Source organism: Oncorhynchus keta, chromosome 19 (genome assembly GCF_023373465.1).
Source record: "Oncorhynchus keta strain PuntledgeMale-10-30-2019 chromosome 19, Oket_V2, whole genome shotgun sequence".
Taxonomy (NCBI): domain Eukaryota; kingdom Metazoa; phylum Chordata; class Actinopteri; order Salmoniformes; family Salmonidae; genus Oncorhynchus; species Oncorhynchus keta.
In genome coordinates, this window is record NC_068439.1 from 69,153,722 (window position 1) to 69,167,595 (window position 13,874).

The following is a 13,874-nucleotide window of genomic DNA, read 5'->3' on the forward strand; positions in this document are numbered from 1 at the left end:
ATAAAAGTCTCCAACTTCAGCGATTTTTGCAATTCGTTCCAGTCACAGGCAGCAGAGTACTGGAACGAAAGGCGGCCAAATGAGGTGTTGGCTTTAGGGATGATCAGTGAGATACACCTGCTGGAGCGCGTGCTACGGATGGGTGTTGCCATCGTGACCAGTGAACTGAGATAAGGCGGAGCTTTACCTAGCATGGACTTGTAAATGACCTGATAGTGATAGTGATAGTGATAGTACTTGTAAATGACCACTGATGTGATAGTGGGTTCAAAGAGTTCCCATGTAGCTAGAGGAGAGATGTAACAAAGGTAATACCTTTGCCCCATTCTCAATTCATCTTTCCTCAATATATCCAATCCTCAAGCAATAGGAAAAGGTCTGAGTGGAGGGACCATTGAGATGAGACAAATGGAAATGGAGCCTCTGACTCTTTGCAATGCATGTTTTTCCCTGTACTGTAACTCAATTGAAGCAATGCAATGCTCATACCTAGGTAGTGGCATGCAGAGGGTGTGTGACTGAAGTCACCCAGAGGATGCAAGACCTGCATCGGGCAGAACCTACTCAGGAACAACCTGTTGATGTTGGTCTGTTTTTCACCACAGGTTCCAATTTAAAATAAATCAATTCTCGCTTTATTAGCTTCCAATTTTAACGACTGGTTTTCTGGACAAAGATTAATTCTAATCCCAGACTATAAAACACCCCAACGTGTTTTTCAAATTGTATAATTTAGGTGCTGGTAAAATGGAATTGATGCCCCGAAGGGGTGAAAGTAGCATACTGGTAATTTACTAGGTATTTATCTTGAAAGACTGGTGCAAATTGTAAAGAAGGATGCACCTGAACATGCTTCTAGAACTGCACTGGCTGTCAGAAGCCTAGAGGACCACAAGCCAACCACCATCGAGCAGAAGCAAGGGCCAGGATCTCTTTATCTGGGACAGAGTCTGAAAGGGTTTCGGATTCCGAATTGGATACATTGTTGGCTTTCCTTGACTCTTCGTCTGACTAGACTAACATAACTGAATCTCCATCTGAATTTTATGACTCATCTGAATCCGATTAATCTGAACCAGAGCCTGATTCATAAACTTGAAACACATTCATAGAAATGACTGCTAAAGATCAGTCCTTGCACTGCAAAATGTAATAACTAATTATGGTCGTCATCCAGGATAATAGAGATTTCTTCATGAAATGATGCATAAAATACTGTGAAGCCTTGGAAAATATTGCTTTTGAAATGATTATTTACCTGGCTGTTCTAAAGATTACAGGTCCACATGCACTTTTATTTGGGTCCATACAAGCATTTCGCTACATCCGCAATAACATTGCTTAACATATGTATGTGACCGATAAAATTTGATTTGATAATGCCCTTAACTTTTCTTGTGAGAACTCATTTATAGGACATGCCAAAGGGATGAAGATGGCATATGAAGAATATAGCTATGATGCTTGAAATATCTAACACCTATAAAAATGCCTCCCTGTTTGTTCTGGACAATGTCACTAGGCCACTGCTTATGTTATGTGCCAAAAGCACTTAGTAGCCATAGCGCTTGGACAAGGCGTCTTCTGTATGGAAAGTTGTTAACCTTAAGAGCCCCAACACTTGGTCAGAACACACATCACTTGCAGTAAGGTTTTGGAAGGACATATCGTTATCAGCGATAAATAATTGTCAAAAAAACTATGTTAAATGTATACACTTTTTTATCGGGTTAGGGTTTACGGAAAACGTCTCCTAAAACCTGTGTAAACGGAAGACGTGTGAAATTATTTTCATGTGATATGAAAGTAGAGCGATTTATGGTTCTAGAACCGTACAGCAATTGAGAATTGATTCATGTTTAGGTTGAGTATATGGCTGTTTTGTCCTCCAGAGCCAATTCACCTTTAAACATTCAGAACATGTAAGGTCCTTGGACTATAGGAAGTAACGTCTGGCTCATTCGGTCCATTATTGGGCTACCAGTAGTCCCAGTCACATTAATAAACTATTGGCTATAAAATATTATGGATATACTGACAAGATGGCCCCCGGTCCTAACAGTGTGGGGAGTCGTCCACAAAACAACACCGCGAGCTATCTCGCTCCCGCCTAACCTTTCTTTGGATTGGTGGATACATCTCGTTTAACATAGCCACCTCGCGACAACTCCGATATAACGTGTTTTTTCACAAAGTTTCCGGGATGTTACGTATCATACTTACTTACACTCATTGACCAAAAGTATGTTGACACCTGCTCGTCGAACATTTATTTCCAAAATCATGGGCATTAATAAGCCCTTTGCTGCTACAACTGCACCCACTCGCCTGGGAAGGCTTTCCACTAGATGTTGGAACATTGCTGTGGGGACTTGCTTCCATTCAGCCACAATAGCATTAGTGACTGATGTTGGGCAATTAGACCTGGCTCCTAGTCTGTGTTCCAATTCAAAGGTCTTTGTTGGGGTTGACGTCAGGGCTCTGTGCAGGCCAGTCAAGTTCTTCCACACGACCTCGACAAACCGTTTCTGTATGGACCTCGCTTTGTGCACAGGGGCATTGTCATGCTGAAACAGGAAAGGGCCTTCCCCAGACTGTTGTCACAAAGTTGGAAGCACAGAATGTCATTGTATGCTGCAGCATTAAAATTTCCCATCCCTGGAACTAAGGGGCCAAGCCCAAACCATGAAAAACAGCCCCAGACCATTGTCCCTTCTCCAAACTTTACAGTCGGGCACTCTGTTTGTGGCAGGTAGTGTTCTTCTGGCATCAACCAAACCCAGGTGATGAAGCATGATTCATCACTCCAGAGAACGTGTTTCCAATGCTCCACAGTACAATGGTGGCAAACTTTACACCAGCCTTCGCTTGGCATTGTGCATGGTAATCTTAAGCTTGTGCAGCTGTTTGGCCATGGAAACCCATTTCATGCATCTCCCTCCAAACAGTTATTGTGCTGACGTTGCTTCCAGAGGCACTTTGGAACTCTGTAGTGACTGTTGCAACCGAGGACAGACAATTTTTTTACACGTTACGCCTTCAGCACACATTCTGTGAGCTTGTGTGGCCTACCACTTCGTGGCTGAGCTGTTGTTGCTCCTAAATGTTTTCACTTCACAATAACAGCACTTACAGTTGACCAGAGCAGAAATTTGACCAGCTGCTTCTGGGAAAGGTGGCATCCTATGACAGTACCACATCGAAAGCCACTGAGCTCTTCAGTAAGGCCATTCTACTGCCCTTGTTTTGTCTATGGAGATTGCATGGCTATGTGCACGATTTTATACGCCTATCATCAATGGGTGTGATTGAAAAAGCAGAATCCACTAATTTGAAGGGGTGTCCTACTTTTGCATATATAGTGTATATCATTACACTCTTAAGAACTTAAGCATTACAAAACGTATATTCGATCAAGTAAACTTCACGTTACAAATAAGCCATTAATTTGCTTGTTGACCAATTTCGACACTGACCATACAAAAACTCCTTGCTTTTTGGTTGGCGAAAGAACGACAAATCGCCATCTGCTGGAGGGAGACAGAGTTCCCACCGAGTTGGCCCACTCTCTTCCTTTTCGAGTCTACATCGTCAAAATGCACCAGCCCGTGGTTTGCAGCTGCAGAAACCCCATATATGTTGAAGCACTCGCGGCGTAAACTAGCCGCCATTTTACATTATCGGGACAGGAGTGAAAACCCGACCTACCCCCGGAATCGTAGATTTTTTTTCTTTTTTTTTGTAACACCCTGAAATCAGACAAAATCAACACCGTGCACCTTAGTGAACTATCAAATGGTAAATATTTGCCTGATGTGCCAACTGATCAAGCTAGGGATAGGTGAAGCGGTTTGTTCTTGTAGTGTTTTCAAACAATGTGTAACGTGGTTAACGTTAGCTAACTAGCAAGCTAGCTACTCCTACCCGGCATTTTGAAAATGGATTCCAGAGCTAATGTCGTTAGCTAGACAGCTAACTTAACTAGCTAGTTATTTGGCGGCTGGACACCAGGCCGGGGCCACGGAGTAGCTAGCTATGTTAGTTTCACTAATGTTACTAGCGAACCGGGGGCAAATATTTTAGACACATTCCTGAAGAAGGGGTTAACATTAGCTAATGTATTAGCAAATGCGTTAATTGTAGAACAATGAGGTTTAGTTATATCTGTGGTATTAGTTTACTGGCTACTTTACAATGCATTGCTAAACAAGCCTACAGCAGTGCCGTCAGTGCGCACAAAACACGTGTAACGCTAGTTTGCTGGTTCCTAAATGAGTCCAAAAACACACCCAAATGTTAGCTACATACTGTAGCTAACGTTAGTTATATTTAACGGTTATCTTAATTTCCGAAGTTCAGTATAAAGTCGGGTACCTCAGGAATTTAGTTTAAGGCACTGTTTGCTTGCTAAAACAAGACCATCGTAAAACATGTCTCTTCGTTGCAGGAGTTTAATGATTAGCATGACCATAAAAGGGTTGTTGCTATACTACATTTCCCCGTCTAATTTATTTGACTCATTGCATTATACAGATGTCTGGAGACATGGTGACTGATCAAGTAAATGGAAATTGTACAGAAGAACCAATGGACACAACTACAGTGGACACAACTGCAGCAGAAGTTAAACATTCAGACCATTTCCAGACTTTATTAGAAGCTGGTTTACCACAGAAAATTGCTGAAAAATTAGATGCAATTTACGTAGCAGGTGAGCTCAACTACCGTAATTGCCTTTTTAGTTGTATCTATTACCAGTTTATATTTACCACACAAACTTTGTCTGATTTATTTGCAAAATGGGCACAAACAAAGCTATCCTCGCCCTACCCAAAAAACTGTATTTCTGAGTGGGAATTTTAATGAAATGTGTCAAGACAGAGTAGAGAAGCTATTGCTTAACATGGATGGAAACCTATTGTGGATTAGTATAAATGTTGAAACTGGAGTGGATTGGGGAGGGTTGTCTTGATATGGTCTCAAGGGGAATCTGAGGCCATTGCATATGCAGGAACAATTGCACCAGCTGCCTGGACTGGGACAAGTGATGTCCCCCAGAAGCACAATGTGGACAATATAAAGAAAAGCATAACAGGCCTCTTAAGACATCTGTATTTACTTGTACAAGTACAGCTGACTGACTTGGGTTTTACAGTGTGGTGCTTGCTTATGGGTGCAGATGTTGAGATATTCTTCTTCTTTTGATAAGCTGCATGTTTGTTAATTTCCTTAAGTTTCTGTTATCCTTGTTCATGTTTTCACTACAAACTAAACTTTTTCTAGCAATATTGACTACTTTGTGTTGCTTGTCCACATGATATCTATTACTCAAATCCCAGAGCAACTCAACATTGCTGTGATGTTTTACCGCTAAGATCTGATTGGACATAATGCCATGTCTTATTGTGATGTCATTGGTGAACAAAATGGTTATATTTGGAATGTCTCATCTACAGGACTGGTAGCACACAGTGACCTAGATGAAAGGGCTATTGAAGCGTTGAAAGAATTTAATGAAGAAGGTGCTCTGCAAGTCCTGCTTCAGTTTAAGGAAAGTGATCTGTCGCACGTGCAAGTAAGTGGGGCAGCGTTACTCTTGGTTGAGGATGTTTTTCTGATTTAGTGAAACACTGGGAGGACATAAAAGCTCCAATGTTCCCATGCAGAACAAAAGTGCATTTCTCTGTGGAGTAATGAAGACTTACAGACAGAGGGAGAAGCAAGGGACCAAAGTTTCAGATTCCACAAAGGGACCAGATGAGGCAAAAATAAAGGTATGTCAACACCAGGAACTTAACTTTCCATGCTCTTTGTAGAAATGAAATATTTCTGTTCCAATCTCTTCCCACTGCCTTGGCATTATTGTAGTAGTTGGACATTTGCTGGCAGACTAGACTCCACTTAGCTTGTCAAGAGTATTATACCAAGATTCCAAAATTCTGTGAATATTTTGGTTATTTGTGACAATGTATCATTGTTTTTGTGTAGTTGCAACATTTAATCTATTTATTTTGATTGTCAGGCTCTGCTTGATAGAACCAGCTATACACTTGATGTGACAACGGGTCAGCGCAAGTATGGAGGCCCCCCCCCAGAGTCTGTGTATTCAGGTTCTCAACCCACTATTGGAACAGAGGTAAGGTCTTTAAGACCTTTCAGTGAACAAATGCACATGAATGAGACCATCAAACATCTTCAAGTTGCTGTTTGTCCTAATGATATTTGTAGTTCTGGAGAGACTCTGAGAGCTTACTGCTAAGATCTGACTGGGCTGAAACTTAAAACACTAAATTGTAATAAATAAGTAAAACTTCTCGTGCCTTTTGAGTTCCATAATTTTTGTGTATTTATTTCCATAACCGGGCACTTTCGCATCTGCTCAGATGTTTCTTCATGACATGTTCCCTCCCTTTCCAGATATTTGTTGGGAAAATTCCTCGAGACTTGTTTGAGGACGAGCTGGTGCCGCTCTTTGAGAAGGCGGGACCTATCTGGGATCTACGTCTAATGATGGACCCACTTAGTGGCCTGAACAGGGGGTACGCCTTTGTCACTTTCTGCACTAAAGAGGCTGCCTCAGAGGCAGTAAACCTGGTGAGTGTGTCTTTGTGCCTTGACGAGGGTTGTAGAATTCCAGGAACTTTAAATGAATTCCATGGTTTTCCAGAAATCCTGATTGTAGGATTCCACATTTCATAATTATTTGCTCCTGATTCCAGGAATCCTCCAACCGGGATTTCAGGAATACTCGGGAATTTTGCAACACCAACCTTGACACTCCAGTTATGGCATCCTCTACAGCAGGGATCTCCAACAGGTCGATCGCGAGCTACTAGTAACTCGCAGCCCACATATGAGTAGCTCGCCAAACAATTCTGAAAGTACATGCAATTTCTATATGTTCCACTGCAAACTGTGATAAACAAATTTCACCAGTATCTGCTACGGTCTAATCAACCCAACACTGACATTATCTCAACCCCTGGTTAGCCACTATTGGCTTAAAAAGCTAAATCTAACACAATATCTGCCAGTTAATTTGCAGCAATATTGCACCTGTCTGTGTTGTGCACGCGTTTCTATCGCTCTGTGTGTAGCTAGTTGATGTGATAAGTCTTGTGGGTTGAGAGAAATGCTTTCCCCAAAGCCGTCTCAATTAAATGTTAACTGCAAAGTAGGCTAACCTGGCAGAAGTATATTATTTGTATCTTATTATTTGTTACCTGCAAACGTTGCCATGAAATCTGAGCAGCAGCCGTACAGAACCATCACTAGAACGGCACATCAGATGGCACATTCCTCATCTGCCAGATGCACAATTTAAGGTAGAATTACACAAAAAAATCAATGTCTTCATTTTCTTCCAGACTTTTAAATGGTCTTCAGGTGTGATTTAAAGCATTGTCATAGACTCAGAAAATCACATTTTGTTGTTTTTCTTTAAACAATTGTATTTTTGATTTCAAAACAAATCTAAAACCAGGAAAAATAAAATTGAGAACACAATTTTGGGAAATATACAACATCATTTGGAGAGAGAAAATCCTTTGTTTATTAACCATGATTTTACCTGGTATGTTTACTGAAAACGCAGTCCACTACTTTCTCTTGTACAGTAAGGACCTGGGGAAGAGTTGCAGGGGAGGGAGGAAAATGTGCCTATTTGAAAGCAACATTTTTTTTTAAGTAGCTCATGCTAGAAAAGGTTGGAGAACCCTGCTCTATGGTATTCCTCAAATTTGTTTTCAGGCTTCATCGGTTTAATCAATTTGAAAATATTAACCTTCTGTGCCATGGTGGTTTCATATTTATGCTTGTCACCCTGGTTGACGAGTTCCTCTCTTTCCGTAGTGTAATAATCATGAAATACGCCCCGGCAAACACATTGGAGTGTGTATATCTGTTGCCAATAACCGTCTGTTCGTCGGCTCCATCCCCAAGAGTAAAACGAAAGAGCAGATGGTTGAGGAGTTTGCTAAAGTCACAGGTAAGAAACATATTTGCTGCTGGGTGAGATTAGGGCTCTTCATTTTATTAAGTTAATGACATGTCTTCTGGTTGTAGCTAACTACATCAAGAGCAGATTTTCTTTAGCTATGAGAATGTGATATTTAATGCACTTCAAACCTGAACGGACTTTTTTCTTTTTCCAACAGAGGGTCTTAATGATGTCATACTGTACCATCAGCCGGATGACAAAAAGAAGAACCGAGGTTTTTGCTTTTTGGAATACGAGGACCATAAAACTGCTGCTCAGGCCAGACGCAGGTTGATGAGTGGCAAGGTGAAAGTCTGGGGGAATGTGGTTACTGTGGAATGGGCAGACCCCATCGAGGAACCCGATTCGGAGGTCATGGCCAAGGTAGGTGATCTGATTATTACAAAGTGATGAAACACTGGATAAATCCCTAATGATACCCTATTCTCTATAGAGTGCACTACTTTTGACTATGGGCCATTGGACCTGTGCAGAAGTAGTGCACTATATAGGGTGTCATTTGGGACGCCGCCGGGGTTTCTGAATGTTGCCTATTTAACTTTCTCGGGTATAAAAATCCCTCTTTTGAAGGACAGGGGATGTACATTGGTTGGTTTCCCACCTGAAGTCTTGCTTCATAGGCTTGCAGTTGAAAATGTATCAACCTCAAGTCTTGCATTTAACAAAACGCAACAGCTCCTCTTTAACTGGGTGGAGATCACACTGACGTCTTTGTGGAAACCATGTACTTGAAATTCATAACACGTTTCCTTTCATGCATTTCAATCCACAGGTCAAAGTTTTGTTTGTCCGAAACCTTGCGAACAGTGTTACGGAAGAAATACTGGAAAAATCATTCGGCAAGTTTGGTCGACTGGAGCGAGTGAAAAAGCTGAAAGATTACGCGTTCATTCACTTTGATGAGAGGGACAGTGCAGTCAAGGTACTACCGTTGAGTGATAATATAATGAGAATACACTGCTGTAAGTACATGACGGTGCATAGGTGTGTAATTGTATGATGACTGTAGTTTGCCACCATCTCCACAGGCATTGGCTGAAATGAATGGCAAAGATCTAGAGGGAGAGCACATTGACATAGTCTTTGCAAAGCCCCCTGATCAGAAGAGGAAAGAACGCAAAGCTCAGAGACAAGCAGCCAAAACTAACATGTAAGAAGTCTTCCCAAATGTTACACCTCTTTACAAAAGGCTCCACTTTTCAAAGCCCAAATTGAATTGGTCATGCAACCATTTCAAAGTTCTCCCGTAAGAACAGTAATAAGTCCATATGTGTATAGTGCCTTGAACATTTTTGCATGGTTCTGCTTGTTTTTCCCCACATAGGTATGATGATTATTATTACAACTACGGCCCCCCTCAGTTGCCCCCTCCCACAAGAGGTGGAAGAAGTAGAGGTGGTGGTAGGGGAGGGTATGCTTACCCCCCTGACTATTATGGCTATGAGGATTACTACGATTATTATGGTTATGACTACCACAATTACCGTGACGGATACGAGGACCCCTACTACGGCTATGATGACTATCAGGCTCCCGCTAGAGGAAGAGGGGGCAGAAGTGCCTGGGGGCCATCACCAGCCAGAGGCCGAGGCGGTGCAGGTGCTTTCAGGGGCAGAGGTGGCTTCTCACCGCGTGGCGGTCCAGGATCAAGCAGAGGAGGTGCCAGAGGAGGTGTGCAGCAGAGAGGCCGCGGCGGGGTACGTGGTGCAAGGGGTGGCCGCGGTGGAAATGTAGGAGGAAAGCGCAAAGCTGATGGGTACAACCAGCCAGATTCCAAGCGGCGCCAGACCAATAATCAGAACTGGGGCTCTCAACCCATTGCTCAGCAACCGCTCCAAGGTGGTGATCGTTCTGGTAACTATGGTTACAAATCTGACAACCAGGAGTTTTATCAGGATTCTTTTGGGCAACAGTGGAAGTAGAACTTTAGGGCTATGATTTCAAATCATTTTTTTAGAGGCTTGATCTGATTAGTTGTAAATCCATACGGTCGCCTCCCTTTTTTCCAATTTGGTAACATCTGGCAAGTTTTGTCTTGTATATATTTTAATAATCCGCTTGGATTTGAACCATAGATACAATCCCACCTGCTTCTGGCGAACTGGTACATTTTTTTTATAAAGTTGATTGTGATTTCCATAATGTTTTGACATTTTTAAATTTGCAATCATGTGCTCCAGCTCTCTATTTGGCTATGGTAGTATTATGTATGTTTTTAGCAATTCTGATCTCCATGTCTTAAGTAGCTAACAGCAACAACGCTTGTCTCTTAAATATGTAGTCTCGCTTTTTAAAACAAATGAAATTACAATTTGTATGTTACACAAGGTAATTATAGGAAGTAGCTTGTCTTGTTTAAAAAAAGAGGGAAAAAAAGGGGGGACTAGTCCTATTTTTTGCCTTTACATTTTGGCTTGTATTCTTTGCTGTTTGTCTGCTTTAATAAACATACACACACAAGTGTACAAAACTTCAAATTGTGTTGCAAATTCATGTTTTGGCAAATTCTCTTTAAATTGCCTTCAAATTTAAGGCTCCTTGTGGAAGAGAAGGACTAAAGGTTTGCCAATGTTAGCCACATGCTGCAACGTCACTTTTGCATGCCATCAAATTTATCACCTAGTTCAGCAGTCGGCATCTTTCCACAATTCAAGTTTTACGCATTTGTGGAGACATACCCCATCAGAGCATTAAAAAAAATGAATCGCCATATCTCAAACATTGTCTATTTGATTTCACTTTTTTTTTGTAGCCCAAATTTAAATGGATTTTCATTAAAGACATGCCCTGAAAACAAGTGTGAAATCTTTCTCTGGTGGCCACTTCAAATCTGTCCCTTGGACTATTAAGAAAGCACAATTTGTGGAGCTTTTCGTGTCTTAGAAAGATCTATATAGTCATTGGTGGCCTTCACTGATCTTGCATGTTTCTCAAATTCCTAATTGAGTAATGGTGGGAAATAATTGTCATGCATGGACTGTCTGTAGAGCTTGTAGTTTGGCCATAACCCCTAATCTTTCATCCCTACTACTGAACTTGTCTCCTTTTAAAGAACACAGCAACACCACTGTTCTGCTTGACCTTTTCCTAAAGGCATAGACTTGTTGCATGTGACGTTGAAAGGTGTGGAAGTCGATGAATGCTTTCAAGAGTTTTTGTCTTTAATGTGCAGTAGCCCATTTTCTGTAGTTACATATGTGTAGATGTTATGTGGTCTTCTGTTGTGGTCTATCTTCTAATTGCATCCTTTTGTTACCTGACTAGCAGGGAAAAGAGGTCGAGGCCGGTCCTGACCTGTAACTATGAAGACTGACCTGCTACTTACTGTATGTGGGGGTTACACCAGGAAGCTGCCAATGGAAGTGATGGTAAGGTCAACTCAATGGTCCAATGATATTCCAGCCTTAAAGCAGCATATCTCCCAGAACTGCTACAGGAGAAGATGATCAAAAGAGAACTCAAATCACTTGCTTGGACTTTTTTATATTAACTTGTCACCTTCACCCATATCCCCAAAGAATATGCCATTTTAAATGACTGAAGATGTTGAGATTTCCCAGGGGACTCTTCATCCTGAAATTAAATGTAATTATGTCTTTTGCACTTTGTCTAAGTTTGAAGTGGCTCAGAGGAGCTTGATGCTAATGTACATTTGTGTGGTTAATGCAGCTTTATGCTGGAATAGACATGTTTTGATTTGGATTGGTTTTAAGATAATGTTTTAAGGCGTAAATAGTCAGGCATTCCAGGAAGGTGGTTATTTTCAGAATTTATTTTAAAGGGTTGGTTAACTACAGTGGTGGAAAAAAAGTACTGAATTGTCATACTTGAGTAAAAGTAAAGATATGTTAATTAGAAAATGACTCAAATAAAAGTGAGTCACCCAGTAAAATACTACTTGAGTAAAAGTAAGTATTTGGTTTTTAAAGATATTTATAAAAAGTAATTGATAACATGTAATTCAGTATCAAAAGTCTACATTTCAAATTCCTTACTAAGCAAGCCACACAGCACCATGTTATTGTATTTTTATTTATTTACGGATAGCCAGGGGCACACTCCAACACTCAGACATAATTTAAACGAAGCATTTGTGTTTAGTGATTCCGCCAGATCAGCGGCAGTAGGGATGACCAGGGATGTTCTCTTGATAAGTGTGTGAATTGGACCATTTCCCTCTCCTGCTAAGCATTCAAAATGTAAGAAGTAGTTTTGGGTGTCAGAAAATGTGTGGAGTAAAAAAGTACATAATTTTATTTAGGAATGTAGTGAAGTAAAAGTTGTCAAAAATAGTAAAGTACAGATAGTCAATTTTTTGCTTAAAGTAAAAATACTTTTAAGTGCTACTTAAGTATTTTACACCACTGGTTAACTACCTCTGTACAGAGGATTCAACTGCCCTGTTTGTACTGTAAATAGGAAAACTTCATTGATGAAAGAAGGGCTTGTTCACCCACTAAATATTAGGACTGTGAAGGTACTAGTATCGCACAATTTTTTTTCCCATGGCAAAAATAACAACACGAAGCAGACAACTCTTTGTTACTTTAAACATCTACTGTATGTAAAGTATTGTGTGCTATAGCTTGAAAGTAAATACATGTGACTGGATGACACCATAATGATTTTTCCAACTTTAGGGTTTTGTTTCCTTGCCACAATACGAGTTTCGCGATACTGGTATCATCCCGGCCCTACTAAATATGCACAAGAGCAACAGCAGAGCACACATAGTTTTATTATAGGTGCTGCATGCTATTTGTCTGACACTGCGAATAGTCAAACGCTGCATGTTAAATAATCTCATGTAATGAGCCTGAATGAACAAGCCTTGCTTTCATCTAGGCTGAACTGAATTTGCGGTGTGCTTCTTCAGATAATGTAGTTACTTACTGGTTGTATTATAGTTTAGGAAAATGTTACTTTTGTAAAAGCTTGAACACCATAAAAACAACATTTTTCAAGCTTTAAAGTATCCCTTTGCTCAATGGGATAGGAAGTCTAACTTTTGTATATAATCGCATCCCTTTTGTAAGGTTGCGTACACTAATGTTTGAAAGCCATCCACCTACTTTGTGTACAGATATTTGCCTAATCATGTTGTACAACTTGAGCATTGATCAGACATCCAACCAGCTGCCTTTTTGTCACATTTGACAAGTGTCTTCAATCTGCATCATGTTGAATATATGATTAGTAGCGGAGTTAGCTGGATATGACTGGTTTTATCCAGTTCAAAAAGGATGCGGCAGCTTTTTAAAAATTGCATAAAGGATACTGAACAACTTGATCAGGTTTTTTACACAGTTGACTCCCTCAGTCTATCATTAGACAACCTTTGAAAATACCCGTGTTAAAATATTGTTGGCTGGCTAACAAGTTTTTTTTTTTTTTTTCAGTCTTGCAAATAAATTGTTTTATACTGTAAATTGAGGTGAGTAATTTATTTAAAAAAAAATAAAGGTCTTGATTTGATTGTAGTGCTCTTGCTACTGTATCCATGTGTATGACTTTATCCATCTAACATGTGTATAGATGTAATAGAAATTGGTGGAAAGACTGATAATCAGCATGTTTGAGTTGAATTAGTACACTACATTCACTGCCCTTTTTCTGGAATTTAAAGCAATAGGCAAATACAGATTTAATTTTGTTTACTGATCATGTCACTATTAAAACTACGAGTTTAATTGGAAATGCCAGAATTTTCACTATCAATAATAAGGGGTATATTAACAAACGTTACAGAAAATATGAACGCTAATACAACTAAAGACTACTGGTACTAAAGATTTCCCAGTCGCATCTCCTATCCTTCGATCCCTGTTCTGCTGCGCCTTTCTACTAGTGGCGAGGATTGGAGCCGGAAGTGACG

General features: G+C 40.4%; 1 protein-coding gene across 7 annotated transcripts; it reads left to right on the forward strand.

The window, feature by feature from the left end:
* Positions 1-3,627: 3,627 nt before the first annotated feature.
* LOC118398776 (heterogeneous nuclear ribonucleoprotein Q-like) lies at positions 3,628-13,475 on the forward strand. Of its 7 annotated transcripts, none has more exons than XM_035794460.2 (12): positions 3,628-3,798; positions 4,534-4,711; positions 5,457-5,575; positions 5,667-5,774; positions 6,023-6,136; positions 6,418-6,594; positions 7,852-7,987; positions 8,157-8,362; positions 8,772-8,921; positions 9,028-9,149; positions 9,324-9,853; positions 11,264-13,475. In XM_035794460.2, the coding sequence occupies exons 1-12, from the start codon at positions 3,796-3,798 to the stop codon at positions 11,290-11,292; spliced, it is 1,872 nt and encodes a 623-aa protein (XP_035650353.1). In that variant the 5' UTR covers positions 3,628-3,795; the 3' UTR covers positions 11,293-13,475. The 7 variants fall into 7 exon arrangements, with proteins under 7 accessions (XP_035650353.1, XP_035650354.1, XP_035650355.1 ...); XM_035794461.2 differs by having other exon boundaries at positions 11,267-13,475; XM_035794462.2 differs by having other exon boundaries at positions 9,324-9,838.
* The last annotated feature ends 399 nt before the right edge of the window (positions 13,476-13,874 follow it).